The 21,836-nt window shown below is 33.4% G+C and overlaps 1 protein-coding gene across 3 annotated transcripts in view; it reads right to left on the reverse strand.

The window, feature by feature from the left end:
* ZC2HC1A (zinc finger C2HC-type containing 1A) overlaps nt 1–21,836 on the reverse strand; it is a 59,226-nt gene that overhangs the window by 28,149 nt on the left and 9,241 nt on the right. For 2 of the 3 annotated variants that reach the window (XM_036830479.1, XM_036830481.1), the window contains exons 2-6: nt 21,371–21,409; nt 16,152–16,225; nt 13,829–13,945; nt 9,045–9,186; nt 6,775–6,923 (exon numbers count right to left, since the gene is read on the reverse strand). In XM_036830479.1, the coding sequence (XP_036686374.1) occupies nt 6,775–6,923; nt 9,045–9,186; nt 13,829–13,945; nt 16,152–16,225; nt 21,371–21,409 (521 nt within the window). The remainder of the gene's footprint in view (nt 1–6,774; nt 6,924–9,044; nt 9,187–13,828; nt 13,946–16,151; nt 16,226–21,370; nt 21,410–21,836) is intronic. The other variant, XM_036830480.1, reaches the window with a different exon arrangement.

A 21,836-nucleotide genomic window follows, 5' to 3' on the forward strand; every position in this document is an offset into this window, starting at 1 on the left:
ACGTTTACAGGTTCCGAATCCATGGATTCAACCAACCACAGGTCAAAAAAAATTCCAAAAAGTTCCAAAAAGCAAAACTTGAATTTGCCACATGCATACAACTATTTACATATCATTTATACTGTATTTACAACTATTTACATAGCATTTACATTGTATTAGATATTATAAGTAATCTAGAGATGATCTGATTAAAATATGTGGGAAGGATATAGGTTATATACAAACACTATGCAATTTTATAGAAGGGACTTATCCTTGGTGGGGCAGGGAGTGTGGGGTGGGGTTCCTGGAACCAATCCTCCAAGGATACCAAGGGATGACTGTATCTGGAATTAAATGACTCATATTTGACTAGACTTTGAGTAAAAGAAGTCACAAATTTAAAAATGTTTTGAACTGAATAAAAAAAAAAAAACACATTATTAAGATTTTTGAGATGTAGCTAAAGCAATGCTAGAGCAATAAAACCAAAAGCTGTTTCTTTGAAAAGATGTAATGAAACTGATAAATCTCTAAACAGAATAATCAAGGGAAAAAAACTAATCAGAGGGAAAAAAAGAGAATACAAAATACCTCTATTAGGAATGAAAAAGAGGATATCACTACAAATTTCTACATTAAGAAGTTAACACCTTCGGTCAATAAATCCAATTACACAAATTACTTAAGAGATACAAATTGCCCAAACTGACACCAAGAAGAAATGAAAATCTGAACAGCTTTATATCTACCCAAGAAAATGAGGTATATGAAAAGCTCTGGAAAAAAAAGAAAAACCCATACCTAGATGGCTTCACTGGTGAGTTTTAGCAAACATACACAATAGGAATAATACCAATACTGTAAAAGTCTACAAAAAAAGAATTTATAAAAACTCTTTCAGGAAATGGAGGAGGAAATAACTGCAAATCCGTATGATGCTAGCATTACCCTGATACCAAGACCAGCTAAAGACATCAAAAGAAGAGAACTACACACCAATATTTCTCACAAGCATAGAGGCAATGATTCTAAATTTTAGCATATCAAATCCAATAATTTATAAAAAGGGCAATAATTCTTAACAAAATAGAATTTATTCATGGAATGCAAAGTTGGTTTAATATCTGAAAATAAATAAGTGCAATTCATCACATTAACAGGGTAAGACAAAAACTATCTTATTTCAATAGATAAAGAGCACTCGACAGAATGCAAAATGCATTCTTGGTTTAAAAAATAACTCTCAGCAATTAGAAAAGAACTTTCTCAGCCTGACAAAGGGAATCAACAAAAATCCACAGCAACATCGTACTCAATGGTGAAAAACTGAATGGTTTTCACCTAAAAACAGAAGAAGGCAACTCTCCCACTCTCACAACTTTTACTCAACATTGGACTGAAAATTCTAGCTAGTGCAATAAATTATTACAGGGCAAAAAAGGGATACAGATTGAAGAGGAGGTAGTAAAACTGTCCTTATTTACAGATGACATGATTGTGTACATAGAAAAACCCTATGATATCTACAATAAGCTATTATAATTAATAAGTGAATTTAGCAAAATAGTAGGGTGCAAGATTAGAAACAACGTCAAGATCAAACAAGATAAGGAAAACACTCTTGAAATAAATTTTTTTTTTCATCATAAGAAAAAAAATTCAATAATCGTGTATGGTGATGGATGTTAACTAGGCTTATTGTGGTGATCACTTTGTAATATAAACAAATATTGAGTCATTAGGTTGTACACCTGAAACTAATATAATGTTCTACATCAATTATATTCAATTAAAAAAAAAGAACACCTAAATAAGCAAGAAATATAACAAATTCATGGACTGGACAATTCAATATTAAGATGTCAATTTTCCCCAAATGACTTATATATTTAATGTAATTTCAATCAAGCACTAGTAGACTTTTTTTGTAGAAATTAGCAGAACAATTCTAAAATTTATATAAAATGTAAACAACCTAGAATAACCAAAGTAATTTTAAAAAGAAAAAACAAGTTCAAGAATTTAGACTACATGATTTTAAGACTTATATGGTATAATATTTAGTATGGCAATAGTGTGGTATTGATAAAAGGACATACAGATCAATGGAACAGAACAGCATGTCCTGAAATAGACCTAAAAATATACATTCAACTGATGATCAAACAAGGTGCTTAGGCCAATTCATTGGGTAAAGAAGTCTTTTCAACAAATGGTGCCGAAACAACAGATTATCCATATAGAAAAAAATTAACAATTGCCCTTTACTTCACATCATACAAATATTAGCTTGAAATAATCCACAGATCTAAATGTAAGAGCTAAAACTATAAAATTTCTAGAAGACAAAGGAGAAAAATTTTTGCAAGCTTGCAAAGGGTAAAGATTCCTTAGAACCAAGAAGAAAAAAAAATCATAAAAGAAATAATTTATAAATTAGACTTTATCAAATTTTTAAGCTTTTGCTTTTCAAAAGCCATCCTTAAAAAAAAAAGCCAAGACACAGAAGGGAAGAAAATATTGTTAATATACATTTGAGAAAAGACTGAGAATATTTAACACATGCTTTCATTCATAAGAGAACCTAAAAAAAGGACAAAAAAACCTTCCAGATACTTCACAAAAGACACAAATGACCAATAAGAACACAAAATGATACTACAACTAATTGGTTTTCAAAGAAATGTAAATTAAAATCACAACAATACACCACCATACACGCACTACAACAGCTAAAATGAAAAAGATTGATAATATTGAGTCTGGGAAAACCTAAGACAGTGAAGATATAAACTCAATCCCACCTGATTCAATGCAATCCTAATCAAAAATTTAATAAAGGTGTGTATGTATGTGCACATGTGTGCAATGACCTTAAAAAGATAATTTCAAATTTATGTGAAAATGCAAAGGACCAAAATTAGCTAAAACAACCTTAAAAAACAGAAGGTAGAAGAAAAAGTTCTACCAGATATCAAGATTTAAAGCTAAGAACAAAGCCAGAGGTATAATGCTCCCTGCCTTCAGACTATAATATAAAGCTACAGTAATCAAAATACCATGGTACTGGCACAAAAATAAGACACCTAGATCAATGGAACAGAATAGAAAGCCCAGAAATAAACCCATGCACCTATGGTCAATTAATCTACAACACGGAAGCAAGAATATACAAGGGAGAAAAGACAGTCTGTTTAATTAAGTGGTGCTGAGAAAATTGGATGGCTACATATAAAAGAATGAGATTATAACATTTCCTCAAACCATATACAAAGATAAACTCAGAATGGATTAAGGACCTAAATGTAAGACCAGAAACCATAAAATTCCTAGAAGAGAAAACAGGCAGAACACTCTCTGACATAAGTCATAGCAATATTTTTTTTAGATCTGCCTACTAAGGCAAAGGAAATAAATGAAAAAATAAGTGAATGGGACCTAATTAAACCTAAGAGCTTTTGCACAGCCGAGGGAAACCACTGACAAAACAAAAAGACAACCTACTGAGTGGGAGAAAATCATTTGCAAATGATGTGACTGATAAGGGATTAACATCCAAAATTTATAAACAGCTCATACAACTCAACATGAAGAAAACAAACAACCCAACTAAAAAATGGGCAGAAGACCTAAACAGACATTTTTCCAAAGAAGACAGAGATGACCAACAGACACATGAAAAAATGCTCAACACTGCTAATTATCAGAGAAATGCAAATCAAAACTACAATGAGGTATCACCTCACTCTGGTCAGAATGGCTATCATCAAAAAGTCTACAAATAATAAATGCTGGAGAGAGTGTGGAGAAAAAGGAAACCTCCTACACTGCTGGTGGGAATGTAAATTGGTAGAGCCACTATGGAGAACAGTATGGAGGTTCCTTAAAAAACTAAAAATAGAGTTACCATGTGATCCTGCAATCCCACTCCTGGGCATATATCTGGAAAAAGACGAAAACTAATTCAAAAAGATACATGCACCCCAATGTTCACTGAAGCACTATTTACAATAGCCAAGACATGGAAGCAACCTAAATGTCCACCGACAGATGAATGGATAAAGAAGATGTGGTATATATATATATATATATATATATATATATACATATATATATATACACACACACACAATGAAATATTACTCATCCATAAAAAGGAATTAAATATTGCCACTTGCAGCAACATAAATGGACCTAGAGAATATCACAGTAAGTGAAGTCAGAGAAAGACAAATACTGTATGATATCACTTATATGTGGAATCTAAAAAAAACAAACTAGTGAGTATAACAAAAAAGCAGACTCACACATATAGAGAACAAACTAGTGGTTACCAGTGGAGTGAGAGAAGGCAGGAGGGGCAAAATAGACATAAGGGATTAAGAGATACAAACTACTATGTATAAAATAAATAAGCAACAGGATATATTGTACAGCACAGGGAAATATAGCCATTATTATGTAATAAATTTAAATGAAGTATAATCTGTAAAAATATTGAATCACTATGCTATATACCTGAAACTAATGTAATATTATAAAACCCACTATACTTCAATTAAAAAAAAATTTCATAAAGCTATACTAAATAAAAAATTATTGTGGTCTGGGGACTATATAAAAAGGCAAAAATTGATTATATGTAAAGTCAAAATAGTGACTACTTCATGGGTGTTGGGGGCTAGGAGTGAGAGAACATTACATTCTGGGAGTGAAACACTAGTGGAGGCTTTTGTAAGACTAACAATATTCTATTTCTCAACTTTCTTGTGGTTATGCATGTATTTATGTTTTGTGCTTTTTTTTCTATGTGTATAATTTACAAAAAAAATAACGGGAAAATTGTAAGAAAAAATTAGAATAAAAGTGTTGTAAAAAATAAGAGCTTAGAGATAAATATTTAAAATGTTAACTATGTTGATAACTTTTAAAATATATATATTTCTCAAATTTTCCATAAAGAATAGGAATCCCTTTAATAATCAGAAAAAAATTTATTAAAAATTGCACATCATCTTTCCAGACTTAAAACTTCATTACTTTAGAATAAGTAGGGTAAGAATCAATCAGAATACTGATTTGGAAATCAGAATATGATTTCCTATCAGAATATGATTAGGAAAATTCCTAAATCATAAAATACTTATCGTATTGCTTTAAACTCATAAGGTAACTCAGCCTAGCCTAATCTGATGAAAGAGTACTGCAGTATCTAAATTATGCATGAGTTATTTCAAAATAATTTGTTTTAAAAATAACGAGACATGTAATTTAGCATACATTAGATGATATTTTTGGTTTGCTATGTCTTCATAGGTCTACTCTAATACAACCATGCCTGAATTTGATAAAATTCCTAGTGAAGAAGAATTATGAGAGCTTAACTGAACGGTAGAACTTCTTGTTTTTACCTATAGAAACCTGACCTTCACTGTGTTTGTATCATTATTTTGATTAGAGCAGGGTCAAAAAGTGGGCTGTAATCAGGCCAGATTACAGTTGCTAAATATGACAAGGAAGCATTTAAGCATGTTTAGGAAAAGTACTCTACTTAGTTTACTAATGTAGATCCAGTACCGGGTACAGTGTCTGGTTCAAAGAGAGTACTCAAAAACTTCTTGAATGAATACAGATGAGAAAATATGGGGTCAGACTGAAATAAATATATATGACTAGGCATGGTATCAGAACTGATAAAATTTAAGGTGGGAACTTAAAAACTACTTGGATTTTACATTTACGAATCATTTGGCACCAAGTTGCTGGAATACACACATTCTATTGTATTTCCTTTGCTCTACTATTTTATTCTTAAAACAAAACAAAATCCTATTGATGTTCTTAACTGTTCAAAAGATATACATTGTTTGCCATCTGTTTTGGAAATTCTTCTAAATGAGTTTTCTTCGCTATTCTTTCCCCACAATGATGATAGTAATAATGATATGCTCCATTTCCAATAATATTAACAAAAATTCAATAGGAGGATTCTCTCAAGGAGGTCTCAATTGCAATGTGGTCTTTTAATCCAATATTTTATTCATAAGTAACAAAAAAACAGATTTGATTATTTACTGTTTGCTAAGTTTACAGTACTAAAAAAAAAGTTTACAAATGAAAGCTTTGTGAAAAATAAAATTTGCTTAAAAGTATGATATTATCAAAGTTTTTATGTAACAATATGCTCAAAGAAAAACAACAGTAGTGTAAAAATAAATTTAATATAACAAAATCCTTATATGGTTTATGGTTCTCTAAGTGCTTTCACACACATCATTTCATTTGCTTCTCACTATAGTTATGTAGATTACCAGTTCACAGATGAAGAAATGAAGGCTTACATACATTAATGTCATTTGCCTAAAAGTTCAAAAGTAGAAGTCTGGATGTGACCCCATGTTTTCATTTCCTCAAATGTGTTACTCATATATAACATGGAAACATTCACAACTTACATGATTTTCAAATGTGGATTTTTATTGCCATTTTCTCACTCATCTAACCCCTCTAGTTTCCTCTGAATCTGCTGCATCTATTTTAAACTAATTTTCTCCCTTTTTTCCTAATACCTCTTTAAATCTGTATATTTTTAAGTCTTTACTAACTCAAGTCCACTTCAAATTTTCTTCTCAACTAGCCATTCAAATTTTTTACTAAATCCCTGAACAGTAATACATAAATTTTAGCAGGTGAGGAAACTGTAGTTAAATGTTCAGTAAAGAATAAACACAAAACGGTGAACTTAAAGTCATTTTCTCATTTATTTGTAGAAATGACTACAATGATTACCTGTGTCCGAGAAGTCGATTTTCCTTTGGTATCAGTAGGAAATTTGCCTTTATTACTAATACGTGCTGCCTGTTCTTTACAGAAATTTATATGTCTATCAGCTGCATTTTCATTAAATCTCCTCTGGCAATATGGACACTGAATATAATCTAAAACAGAAAAAAGCAACATAATACTTGAAATGGGACATAAAGAGTTATAAGTTTTATGAACAGTAACTCAAGACATATAACATAAATAACAATTGCTAAGCAAAAACTCTCATTTTCTTATAACCACCCAATCTGACTTATCTAAACTTAGTAAAGACATTTAAGAAAAAAGCATGCTAGTATATGATAAACTACAATTTTCTCCCAGCTTAGAATTTGAGGGGAAAAAAAAGATAAATCGTCCCTACATAAAAATGAATAAGTAAAGGAAAAATGTTAATTATTTTTTGCTTCTATATTACCATATGTTTTCATCACAAATATATATTTTCATAAGGTAGACTAGGTTAAGTAGTTAATAACACATTACATTAAATAAAAATTTACATAAAATTTTAAAATTTGGGCTCATCTGTTAAAATCTTTCATTTCAATTAGAGGAAAGCTGTCAAGAAATAATTTAATAGACTTTATACAGTTTTATTTTCTCTTAGAGATCCCAACAGATGGAATAAGTAATAAAAATATATCTCCTTAACATAATTAATTCAAATTTAAGAAACAGCAAATGTTGCAGATTATATATTCTCCCCAAATGCAATATATAGTACAAACAAAACTTCTTACAAAATAAATCTTAAAGTTATCCCAGAAAGAACCAAATTTTATAGCACTGTGAAAGATTTCAACTCTATGAGATACAGAGAAGAAATAAATATAACAACTTAGCAGTGTCAAAAAAAATCTTCAATTTATTTCAACAGGTTTACTTTTTGAGATGGAGTTTGCCCTTTAGAATTTAACACTCATCTGAATCTCAGAAATTTGTCCTGCTAACTAGTGAAATAGGTCTAAAATCTCTAATAACAAAGAAGTTGTTCTGTCAGGACTAAGCGATCAAAAAATTTCTGAAGTCCAAATTATCCTGAAGAACTGACCCCCGCCCCCACTCTGACTTATGTAAACATGAGAAATATAGCTGTGTTGAATAAGATGCAATATACAAATACCTCTGAAACAAAGAGAGAATTCAACTTCATGGGGAAAATTAAGGTAGAAATAGAAGAGACGCAAACCCAAACGGAACATTCCAGAAATACTCATAGCATTAAAGTTAATTACTAAGACTCAAACAGGAGTTGGCAAACAAGGGCCCATGGGCCAAATCCAGCCTGCCTGCGGCATGTTTCTGGAACACAGCCACATTCATTCATTTACATATTTTCTGTGGCTGATTTCTTGCAACAGTGGCAGAGTTGAGGAGTTGAAACAGAGACCTTATGGACTGCAAAACCTAAGATATTAACTATTGGTCCTTTATAGAAATTGTTTATCAACCTCTCCTCTACAATAAAATGTTATAAAGGATCATACCTAACTTTCTCTTTACTAAGAAATTAATCCCAACTTAGAATACTAACACAATTTTAATGCAGCTAACTTGTTATATTAAAATAACTACCTCTTGAGGCTACTCCATTAACCACTGTCAAAATGTCAACGGTGCTATTTTAAATCTTTCATTATCTCAATTATCTCATATTTGGTTGCCAGCATCTTGCCTTGCTTTTGGGAACAATAAACAAAAAACTTTTACCCACCCAATGAAGAAAATATAAAAATACATGAATTTAGGGCATAATCTAGGTATATCCATCTATATGGTGGTTACCCCACTAGAACAATACATTTTTAGAAGCAAAATTATGATTTTTTTTCCCTTCCCAGATTAGAAGATACCAAAGAACCAGGCAACATAATTATCTGAATCTTACTGAATGACTATATTACAATCGACATTATCCATGATTAAAATATTTCCTGGAATATTAACATTTAATAGTTACTACAATAATTTTTAAATGATATTAAATGCTTTATAAAGTATTGAGATAAAAAGATAATGTATTTCTATGTTCAACACTGATGTGTCTTTATAAGCCTAAATGCCTGGATTGTCACCATTATTTTATAGGAAAACTTTTAAAGATCATGCTTCATTAGGTTCAATTATTATAAGTTAACTTTAATAATATCTTAAAATTTATAAGAAATCTATCAATACTATCGATATTTTCTTCCCACATGAACAATTTCTGTGAACAATATGACATATACCAGGATCATAAGAAGGTGGAGGAGGGGGAGGAAGTTTGCCACCCTCTTTAAGGGCCTGACCAAGGCCTTTAGCTGCTCTTATGGTGGCTATGAACTCTTCATGCTTTCTTCTCCAATTAGATGGCTTCTTTGGTGGTTCAGGCTGCCAACAAATTAAAAAGACAAACAAAAAACAGTTTCAAAACAATTTTTAATAAATTAAAATAAAACTCAAGAAAATGCCATATTATTTTAAATGTTCCCTCATCAGGAGTCCTTAAATGATCTCCCTCTCAAATTTATAATTTTAAAAAGAAACTTTAGGCAACTAAATTATATGCAATTTTTAAAATACAATTGTAATTGTGACAGACACAGCTAAATTGCCTCCTGTAGGTGTTACAAACACTTAAGCCACCACTAAGAGTGTATTTCCTTATTTTCCCATAGTTTCTCCAACATAGTATGATACTAAACTTTTTTTTTTAACTGATTAGAGAGGTGAAAAATAGTTCTCCCTGTGATTTTAACTGCCTTTTTTCCTATAATGAGCGAGAGTGAACATCTTTTCATATCATAAAGAATCATTTGTATTGTCTTTTCTGTGAACTGTTTATAAGCCTGGTCAACGTATCTATTGGGTTATTGGCCTTTTTTTTTTTTTAACAATTTCTAGTAATTCTTTATAGGAGACTAGCCCCACCCCTCCCCCACAATACATCTCTTTTAACCTTGTTTAAGGGTCTTCCGATATGCAGAATTATTTTTAAATGTAGTTTAACTTACTTTTTCTTTTATAGTCTCCAGATTTGCAGTCAGTTAGCAAGGCCCAACCTCACACCAAGGTAAAATAAAATTTTTTCATGTTGCTACCTAGAACCATTCTTAAATCATTTATTCATTTGGAATTTATCCTGATTTATGACATATGGACTCTATTTTCTGTTTTTTTAACATGGCTATGTGGTTATCTCACCATCCTTTATTAACTTTTCTCCCCAGTGAATTGAGAGAACACCTTTATCATATTCTCTTTGGCATTTGGGTCTATTTCTGAATTCTCTGTTGTACTGTTCTGACTATATGTGTGTCAGTACCCGTGTTTTAAATATTGAGATTTTATAATAATATTTTAATATCCACTAAGGTAACCCTACTTTATTCTGCTTTTCTTTCAATCTTTTCTGGTTATTCTTATATGTGTATTTTTCCATATGAACTTTAGATTCAGCTTGTCTATTTTTTTAAACTACATTTTAACTGGAAAAATTAAATGTTACATTCATAAACAACTTAAGGAACTTAAGTACTCTATTTTGCTAAGTCTACCTATCCAAGAATGAGATATATTTCCATTTGAAGAAGTGTTCGTTTGTGTCTTTCAGTGGTTTTTTAAAGTAGTCTTTGTGGAAGTCTTGCACCTTCATTATTATAAGGTTTACTCCTAAATATTTTATATTTTGTGTTGTTCTTTTATAAGGGTCTTTTAATCATTTTTATATTTCAAGGAGTTGTTTGTTGAAATATGAAACCTGATAATTTCTGTATATTAACATTACATCTCATTACTTCACTGATTTCTCTTATTGTTTGTAGTAATTTTTCAGTTGATCCTCTTCGGTTTTCCAGGTATATCATCACCTAATAATGATAGTTTTACCCCCTCTTTTCCAATTCCTATGCATCTAATTTCTTGTTATTATTTAACTCTATTGACTAGCACTTACTGTATTGGTTGGAGCTTAATCTTGTTCCTGACTTTAATGGAACTACCTCTAAGTATCTTTCCATTAAACATAATGCTGGCTTGTGTGCTACAAAGAAATTTATTTTGTCATAATGTTGAAATATCTGATTATTCCTATTATGTCTTTGTTTTTTAAACCAAGAATATTATGTTGAGCCAACAAAATCAAAAGATTGTTCTTCAAAAACACTAATAAGGCAAGACTAATCTAGAAAAAGAGAAAACAAAAATTACCAAGGAATGGAAAACACTTCTTACAAACATGAGAAAGAAAAGAAGATATTATAAAATAACTTTATGGTAATACATGTGACATTTAAGATAAAATGGATAATATCCTTGACAAACACCACAAAACAGATACCAGAAACAGAAAAATTATATTAGTCTTATATTTACTTTTTTTTATTTTTTAAAATGAACCTATTACTAAAAGACCCACAAAGAAAACTCCTGGCCCAGATGCCTTTACTGTTGAGTACTTGCAGACATTTAAGGAAGAAACAGCACCAATCTTTTAAAAACTCTTTCAAAAATAGAAAACAAGAGAACAACCTTCCAACTAGTCCTATGAGAGCAACAAAACTGATGAAAAGAAAAATCACAGGCCACTTTTCTCATGAATATAGATGCAAAAATCTTAACTAAATGAAAGCAGATTTAGATGTTTGAGATGACTGACTCTTTAGAGTTTCTTACTTTATAGTGAGATTCCTGATCACAACATTCATCTGCTCCATAGTGAGTATTACTAATTTTTGCTGCTCTCGTCTACCTTTTCTTCTCAAAGTATTATTATATATATTATTATATTAATGCTTAGCTAATGCTTTTTATTACCCATCATTGAATGAGTTAGGTTTTCCAGGTACAGCTATTTACAAGAGGTTCTGGGAGAAAGGAGCGGCCCAGGGTAGCTTTCTAGGCTACACCAAACAGTTCTCTTCCCTGATGTACCAGATACAGATACAAATAAGGCTTCTGTGTGTGATTACACAGACATTCCTCTTCTGCTTCTCTAAAACAGTAGGTGTCCAGGAGGCCTGCTGCTGCCATCCATACTTCCCTCAGTTCTTACACTAACCACTTGCAAAATAGGACACAGCCCTTTTAAAGTGGGCCCCTCACCTTCAGAAAGGGTATTTTCTTTTCCATTAGTGCTTTCTGAGAGCCTCTGCTCAGGCCTCTTCAACTCTCTGTGCCTCTTCTCCCCACTTCCTCCCTCCTGGCTTTTGTCCAATTTCAGCCAGGCTCATTCCAGTTTCGGCTCATTCCAAGTTCCTGCAGCTCACCCCAGTTACTGCCTTGGCTGCGATAAACAAGAGATATATACTTCCAGATAAGACTCCTCATCTTTAAGGAGTCACCTTTAAGGGTGAGTAGACCCTTCACCTTTAAGGTGGCAGGTTCCCAGATTCTGGGCCATGGGCTCCCCAGCAACTTCCTGCCCTTCCTCTATGGGTAGCTTCTCCTGGATCTCAGTTGTTCTGGGCAGCTCTAACACATATTTTGTAGTCCCTGGATTATGCCTGCCTTTCTGCAAAAATGGAGCTTGTATTTGCTTTGCTCCGCTCTGCTTGTGACTTTGTAGGAGTTCCCTGATACAAGTAAAGATACTGAGAACTACACCATGATGTTCAAAACCTTCTAACACACTGCTTCTCCAAGCAACATGCATATGACTCACCCAAAGATTTTGTTAAAATGCACGTTCTAATTCAGTATGCTGGGTGGGACCTGAGATTCTGCATTTCTAACAAGTTTCCAAATACTGCTGATGTAACTGCTCTATGGACCACACTTTAAGGAGCAAGAAAACAAAACTACTTAATGTAAAGTAATGGTTTTTACTTTACTTTTTCCTAAAGATTAATTTTTTTAAGCATAGAAACCTCTTCCCTTAAAGAAACAAGATAAATAACATTTACTGAGAGATCACCATGGATAAACTTAATTCCCCTAATAATTCCACAAGATAGATACTACCACTAATACCTCCATTTTACAGACAAACAGAAGTATAGATTAAGTAACTCACCCAACACAACAAAGTAGCAGAGCCAGGGTTAAATCCAGGCGGTCAGAATCTTGAGCCAGCTTTCAAACCCACTATGCTATACCAAGATTTAATTAATTTATCTAAGCTAATTAAAGCTAATACAATCATACATCTGGCAGGTTACCAAGAAAAACTTTAAATAATAATTTATGTACCTTATTCAAGCTTCTCCATCCTTCCCTTAAATATTCATAAACTGAAAAACAAAGATGAACTGGCTTTTCTGTTATCAAAGGATTTTATTAGTAAGATTAATTGCCCCATAGGGAAATGTTTTCCTGTACCACTGGGAAAAGTTATTACCACTGAAAGTAGTTTGTTTCAAAAACCTATTTAAATCAGGTACTCAAATTTTGACTATTACACTGAAATAACTCTTTAAAACTATGTTGGACAAAGCATTTATGTGATTTATTCTTAGCAAATAACATATCATGACAGGTGGTATTAAGGAGAGATTAGCATAGGAGAGTCATTGCTTTTAGTTACAAAGAAGAAAATAAGCTGACAATGACCATATGTGAACAATTGAGCAACAGATAAAACTTTTCCCCAGAAAGCATAATAAGATGATAAATGCTGACAAATCAATCAGTCAAATAATATTTATTATGCTAAGATGTTTGTAACTAACAGCTTTCCTTTTGTATACTACAGGGATCACACTACTGGTAATAGTGTGACATATTGAGACATAAACCTAATTATAGCTGAAGTAATTAATGACTCACAATGAATGTACGAGGACTTCCCAGTTATTTCCAGCCTATAGCTAAGCAATTGGCTCTCCAATGCTACAAAAACCTCCCTGTAATAGTTGGACAGTACTTTGGTCTCCCTTTTGTTGAAATTCAAAATAAACAAGTTTCTGATCACTTCTAAACTGAGAACATGACACAGAATTCTACTTATTCTTCAATCTTAGTATAACAGATTATTATAATTTTTTCATTACACGTAGCAGCAAGGTTCATACTGTTCACAAGGTCATATAATTACCCTAGGTTTAAGAGGCTTTACTGTTGGAATATCAGTTCCTTCAGCTCTTTGTCTGCTTGAATCAAAAGTCTTCCGTTTTTTAGTGGCAGTTTTCTGGCAAATAGGTCCATGTTTTTTCTGTCAAGATGAGGAAATACAACATGTCATTTCCTTTTTACAAAAAGACTATAAAACTTTAAATTGTTATTTGAGACCAGTTTAAAAACCTGAAAGATGAAATAAATAATAATCCATAAATAAGAAATGTTTTATCTAAAATTGTTAAAAAATATAGGTAACGCATGTTACAAGTTATCTTTCTCACAACACGAAAGTATCGATAAGTACTCTCCCAAAATTTTTTTAAAAGTTATTTAATAGTCTCCTGGTTTTTACACTGCTAAGAATAAGGAAACTAATGTAAGCAAGTCAAAGCTATTGAAGTGGGAAAAAAGTTACCTTTATTACTAAATACTTGAAAATAGATACTAGAAAAAGGAATGTAAATGGAAAACACATTAGCATTAGGATTACAAAAGCTAACATAATAATAATAGTTGGGATTACTCAAGTTAACAAAATAGTAGTTTGTTAACATAGACTATAGGACAAGGTGGTCAGGTTTGTGTCCTTACTCCACTATCATCCCTTCCCCCTCTCTGGAACTCAAATTTTCCACCTTTTTTTTACCAAGGATTTTTCTTGTGCTACCTAGTGTTCCACTCCTACAGTTTTTGGATGGGCGGATGGGGGTTTGTTGTTGCTGTTGCTGTTTTAATATGGCTGCCAGCTCATTCAGTCATTCATATATTCATTTTAAAGACATTACAATGGAAGCTCTCTTAACTGACCTCTAATTAACCTACTGAATAAATAATAATTCTCCTTCCCCTAAATAAAACATGTTGACTAATAACACATAGGATACTAAATGTCCTTTTTTTCTTTTGTATTTTGATAAACAATGAACAAGTCAGAACTGTTAAACATTATCTGGGAAAATAGGAACCTCAGAACTGGCTGATTCAATGTTATGGAGCCTCTATTTTCAATACACAACTGTTTTACATACTTGTTTTTGGATATCGTTCTGACAAACAAACACAGTAACTGTAACTATTAGAATTAAATCTCTTAAATATTAAAAAAAAAAAAAAAAAAAGGATGGCTAACGGGCGACTTTCTAGAGATGTCTGTTCTCACATTGCGCTGTATATGTCAAAAGTATGTAGTGCCTGTTCCCAAAACTGATGTATACAAATTGTAGTTGTTATCATGATTATATCATTTAATTAAATATTAAATAAATACATAAATGAGGGCCAAAAAAAGACAAATTTTTCCCTGTGAAAACTCAGCTTAATGCTTTGAAAATGGTTTGAAAAATAGTTAATTAATAACAACAAAAAAATTGATGAATTAAGCGTGGGCAAGAAAGATTTAAGAAAGAAAGCTGTTAATATTTAAGAGGAGTCTGCAGTCAGATGGACATTGTGGGTCATTAATTCCTCACTGCTTTAAAGAAAAACTGGAAACAATGAGAGGATGCAAAATAAAATGTAGCAAAACTCTAATCAGCAGACCCATTTTCAAAGAAAAATCTTTATTCCACATCAAAATATTAATAAATACATATTTATATTTGAAGTTACATAAGGCATATTGACTTTCTTTTTTTTTTTTTGTAGTAATAAACCTTTTATTGAAAAAAGAAAAAAGCTTATTAGACTGCTTGACATTCCCTAATTGACTTTCTTATTCTCTATTTAGCTAGAGATTTTATATTAAAATCAGTTAAATGTGCTTCTATTTGTATATACTAAGCATCTAAAAATGCATAATATATTTTAGGTGCATTTTTAACTAAAATACTTTTTCCTTTGGAATATTTCAAACATACATAAGAATGGACAGAATAGTGTAATTAGCTCCATTTACTCATCCCTGCCTCAACAATTACCAACATTTTACCAATCTTGTTTCATCTATCCCAGCCCCAGAACTTTTTCCTGAAGTTTAAAGAAAATCCCAGACATCATAGCCTTCCTCTTCTTTAAATACATTATTTCTAACAGTATTTCTAAGAGTTTATTTTGGTTTTATTTTTGTTAATAGTCCCACAAAGGGAGAAACACTTTAATAGTTTAACAGAGAGTAGTTCTGAAGACCAATAAAACTCTGAAGGAAAGAGAGCACTCTGGAAGAATGACAAAGATGGAACTGATACTCTTGAGCAATGAATACTAGCCAGTATCTCTTTAAATTATTCCAAAGGTTCTTTCCATTGTCCTGAAGTATTAAACAATTAAAGATCTACCAAATTCCAAAGGAAAAAGGTACTCACTAATGCCACTGCAAAGAATGTTCTTCCACAAATCTTGCAAGGTAACAATTCTCCAACTTGGACACTTCCATTTGCTAAAATCGAAAAGAGTGTAGTCAGTATACTCAGTGGCTCAAATTGTGAAACTTCCAAATTTTAATGTCTTCACTTAGTTTCATATGTAAGTTGTCAGTTCTTGTGAAAAATGTCGTGTCATTTTGAAATAAGTAACATCATCAATTAAAATGGGCAGAAGACTTAAAGTTATCAGTGGTCAAAAAGGCAAATGCCAAATACAGAATTCATAATTTAAGGAGAACCAAATTGATAATGTTGGAAATATCTGGTTTTCTTCTATTTTAACCAAATCAATTTGTCATAAGTCTCTTAAATTTATAGGCTGTCTCTATTGTAAATTACTGAAGTTTAAAAACCAAATTTATCTGAAGGTTAAATACATTATTTATCTTCAAAGCATTAAAAAATAACATTGGTGGCTAGTGGAATGGAGAAGATGAGTAGGAAAACCCTGAGCTCACCTCCTTCCATGGGCACAACAAAATTACAACTATTTACAGAGCAACTATCATGATGAGAACAACCTAAAGACTAGCAGAAAAGATCTTCCACAACTAAAGATATAAAGAAGGATCCACAATGAGACAAGAGAGGCAGAGACATGGTACAGTCAAGACCCACACCCCCAGGTAGGCTACCCACAAACATGAGGATAATCACAATTGCAGAGGTTTTCCCCAAGGAGCAAGGGGTCCAAGTCCCATTTTGGACTCCCCAACCCGGGGGGTCCTGCAATGAGAAGATGAGACCCAGGGGGCTTACTTTCGGGAGACCCAGAGGGCTGTGGGGAATAAAGACTCCACTGTTAGAGGGCACACAGAAAATTTACATGCTTCAAGACCCAGGGCAGAAGCAGTCATTTTAAACTGGCCTGGGTCAGACACACATGCTGATCTTGGAGAGCATCCCAGAGAGGAGGAGGCATGTGGGACTCACCCTGGAGACACAGACCCTGATGACAGCCATTTTTTGGAGCTCATTCTACCATGAGGAATGCTCGTGCTGGCAAGAAACATTATGGAGTCCTCCCTCTAGCTTTGTAGTGCAAGAACCCAGCCCTACCCACCAGCCAGTCTGCAACAGTCCTTGGGACCCACAGGCCAAGCAGCTAACTGTGGGGGCACAGCTTCACCCAACAGTAGGCTGGCAATGACTATAGGCACTTTGATTCCCCCAGCCACCCAGGGACCCAGCCCTGCCACTAGAGAACCCAGGACCCAGCTCCACCCACCAGAGGGCTGGCACTAACTCCAGAACCTGGCCTCACCCACCAATGGGCAGGCACCAATCACTGGACTCCCTTGGCCCCAGTGCTGCCGATCAGTGGACAGACCATCTGTGAGACACCTTCAGCCAGCCACACCAGGATCCAGCTCTGCCCACCAGTGGACCAGCACTAGCCTTGGGACCCCTAAGCCTTCACAATCAGCCACCTTGTGACCTGGCCCTACCTACCAGCAGCTGTCAGCATCCACAAAGGCAGAGCCTGGCAACCAATCAGACCAGGGGCCATCCATGCCTACTAGACCACAAATAGAAATCAGCCCACCACAACAGAAGGGCCATGAAACCCACATAGGGGACATTCCTGGAACATAAAGCTCTGGTGACCAAAGGGAAGTGAACTGCTGGGATGCACAGGACCTTTCCTATAAAAGACCACTTCAACAAGATCAAGAAATGTAACCAACCTACCAAATACACAGAAATAAAAACAGCAAGTTAGGCAAATGAGGTGACAGAAGAATTTGTTCCAAAAAAAGGAATAAGATAAAACACCAGAAGAATTAAGTGAAGTAGAACTAAGAAACTTACCCAATAAAGAGTTCAAGGTAATGATCATAAAAATGCTCAAAGAACTTGGGAGAAGAATGGAAAAACACAGTAAGAAGTTTAACAAAGAGTTATAAAATATAAAGAAGAACAAAACAGAGCTGAAGACAACAATAAGTGAAATAAAAACATACTACAAGTAATCAACAGTAGATTAGATGATACGGAGGAATGGATTCAGCAAGCTGGAAGACAGTAGTAGAAATCACTCAAGCTGAAGAGAAAAAAAAGAGTTTAAAAAATGAGGACAGTTCAAGGGACCTTTGAGACAACACTAAGCATACTAACATTTGCATTATAGGGGTTCCAAAAGGAAAAGGGGAGGCAGAGAACATATCTGAAGACATAATGGCTGAAAACTTCCCTAACCTGGGAAAGGAAACAGATATACAAGTCCAAGAAGCACAGACAGTTCCAAACAGGATCTACCAAAAACCGACCACACCAAAAAAACATCGTAATTAAAATGGCTAAAATTAAAGACAGAGTATTAAAAGCAGCAAGGGAAAAGCAACTAGTTACATACAAGGGAACTTCCGTAAGACTACTAGCTGACTTTTCAGTAGAAACCCTGCAGAGCAGAAGAGAATATCATGATACATTTAAAGTGATGAAAGGAAAAAAACCTACAACCAAGAATACTCTACCCAGCAAAGCTATCATTCAGAAAGATAAGATAAAGAGTCTTGCAGACAAGCAAAAGCTAAAAAAGGGCTTCCCTGGTGGCACAATGGTTAAGAATCCACCTGCCAATGCAGGGGACATGGGTTTGAGCCCTCGTCCAGTAAGATCTCACATGCCGCGGAGCAACTAAGCCCGTGTGCCACAACTGCTGAGTCTGTGCTCTAGAGCCCGCAAGCCACAACTACTGAAGCCCGTGCGCCTAGAGCCCATGCTCCGCAACAAGAGAAGCCACCGCAATGAGAAGCCCACGCACCACAAGTAAGAGTAGCCCCCGCTCACCATGACTAGAGAAAAGCCCACACGCAGCAAGACCCAACACAGCCAAAAATAAAATAAATAAAATAAAATAAATAAATTTTAAATATTAAAAGCTAAAAAAGTTCAGTACCACAAAACCAGCTTTACAAGAAATGAAAAGGCACTTCTCTAAGTGAAAAAGAAAAAGCCACAACTAGAAATATGAAAGTTATGAAAGGAAAAATCTCATTGGTAAAAGCAAATACACTGTAAAGGTAGTAGACCAACCACTTATAAAGCTAGTAGAAAGGTTAAAAGACAAAACTAGTAAAATCTTCTATACACAAAATAAATAGTTAAGAAATACCCAAAAGATGTAGACTATGATGTCAAAAACATTAAACATAGAAGGGGAGTAAAAACTCAGGGTTGTTAAAATACATTCAAACTTAGGAGGACATCACATCAACTTAAAATAATCACATATATATTGATTGCTATATATAAACCTCCTGGTAACCAAGCTAAAAATCTATAACAGATACAAACACAAAAAACTGAAAGAAATCTAAACATAATATTAAAGACAGTCATCAAATCACAAGGAATGAGAGCAAAAGAAGAAGAAAGGAATAACAACAACAACAAAACTACAAACTAAACTTGAAAACAATTAACAAAATGGCAGTAAGTACATACCTATCAACAATTACACTTAAAGTGTATATGGACACACAGTGCTCCAATCAAAAGACACAGGGTGGCTCAATGGATACAAAAACAAGACCTGTATATATGCTAATCAAGAGATTCAGTCCAGATCTAAAGGAACACACAGACTGAAAGTGAGGGAATGGACATAGGTATTCCATGCAAATGGAAATTTTAAAAAAAACCAAGGTAGCAATACTTATATTGGACAAAGTAGACTTTAAAACAATGACTGTAACAAGAGACAAAGTAGGACTTTACCTAATTATAAAGGGATCAATCCAAGAAAAAGCTATAACGATTGTAAATATATATGCACTCAACATAGATGCACCTAAAGACATAAAAGCAAATATTAACAAACAAAAAGGGATAAATGGACAGCAACACAATAACAGTAGGGGACTTTAACACCCCACTTACATCAATGAACAGATCATCCAGAGAGAAAATCAATACTGAAACACTAGCCCTAAACAACACATTAGACCAAATGGTCTTAATAAATATAGAATATTCCATCCAAAAGCATCAGAATACACATTCTTTTCAAGTGCACATGGAACATTCTCCAGTAGATCACATGGCAGGCCACAAAACAAGTCTCAGTGAATTTGAGAAGATTGAAATCATATCAAGAAACTTTTCAGGCACATGCTATGAGACCAGAAATCAACTACAAGGAAAAAAAACTGCAAAAAAACCCATAAACATGTGGAACTAAACAACCAATGGGTCACTGAAGAAATCAAAAAAATAACTGGAGACAAATGAAAATGAAAAACTCAATGAACCAAAATCTATAGGTTTCAGCAAAAGCAGTTCTAAGAGGGAAGTTTATAGCAATACAAACCTACCTCAGGAAACAGGAAAAATCTCAAACAAACAACCTATCCTTATACCTAAAGGAACTAGAGAAAGAAGAACAAACAAAACTCAAATTTAGTAGAAGAAATCATAAAGAATATAGCAGAAATAAATAAAATAGAGACTAAAAATAATAGAAAATGTCAATTAAAATAAGAGCTGGTTCCTTGAAAAGCTAAACAAAATTGATAATGCTTCAGCTAAACTCATCAAGAAAAAAAAGAGAGGGCTCAAATTAAAAAAAAATCAGAAATGGAAGTGGAGAAGTTACACTTAACACCATGCAAATACAAAGGATCATAAGAGATTACCATGAACAATTATATGCCAATAAAATGGACAAGTTAGAAGATATGGACAAATTCCTAGAAATATACAATATCCCAAGACTGAATCAGTGCTCATCCAGAGAGGAATGGATAAAGAAAATGACAACACTTGCGGGCGCACGCACACACATGCACACACAAATACTACTCAGCCCTAAAAAATGAAATCTTATCATTTGTGACAAAATGGATGGAACTAGAGGGTATTATGCTACGTGAAGTAAGACAGAGAAAGACAAATACTGTATAATTTCACTTATATGTGGAATCTGAAAAACAAATGAACAAACTTAAAACAGAAACACAGTCATAGACACAGAGAACAAACAGGTAGTTGCCAAGGGAGAGGGGTCGGGGGTGGGGGGGGAGGAAATAGGTGAGGGAGATTAAGACAAACAAACTTCCAGTTACAAAATAAATGAGTCACAGGTATGAAATGTACAGTGTGGAAAATATAGTAAATAATACCTTTGTATGGTGACAGATGATAACTAGACTTACCATGGTGATCATTTTGAAATGTAGAGAAGCATCGAATTACTAAATTGTGTACCAGGAACAAAAATAGTTTTGTAGTCAAATATACTTCCTAAACAAACTCATAGAAAAAGAGATCAGATTTGTGGCTACCTGGGTGGGGAGGATGGGAAACTGGATGAACATCATCAAAAGGTACAAATTTCCAGTAATGAGATAAACAAGTACTAGAGATGTAATGTACAATATGATAAAGATAATTAACACTGTTCTATGTTGTATATAAAGTTAAGAGATGGGATCCTAGGAGTTTCTCATCACAAGGAAAAAAAAAGTTTTTTTCCCTTTATCTGTATAAGATGATGGATGTTCACTAAATTTATTGTGGTAAACATTTCATGACATATATAAATCAAATCAGTATGCTGTACACCTTACACAGTGCTCTATGTCAATTATATGTATAAAACTGGAAGAAAAAAATAAGATA

Source organism: Balaenoptera musculus, chromosome 17 (genome assembly GCF_009873245.2).
Source record: "Balaenoptera musculus isolate JJ_BM4_2016_0621 chromosome 17, mBalMus1.pri.v3, whole genome shotgun sequence".
Taxonomy (NCBI): domain Eukaryota; kingdom Metazoa; phylum Chordata; class Mammalia; order Artiodactyla; family Balaenopteridae; genus Balaenoptera; species Balaenoptera musculus.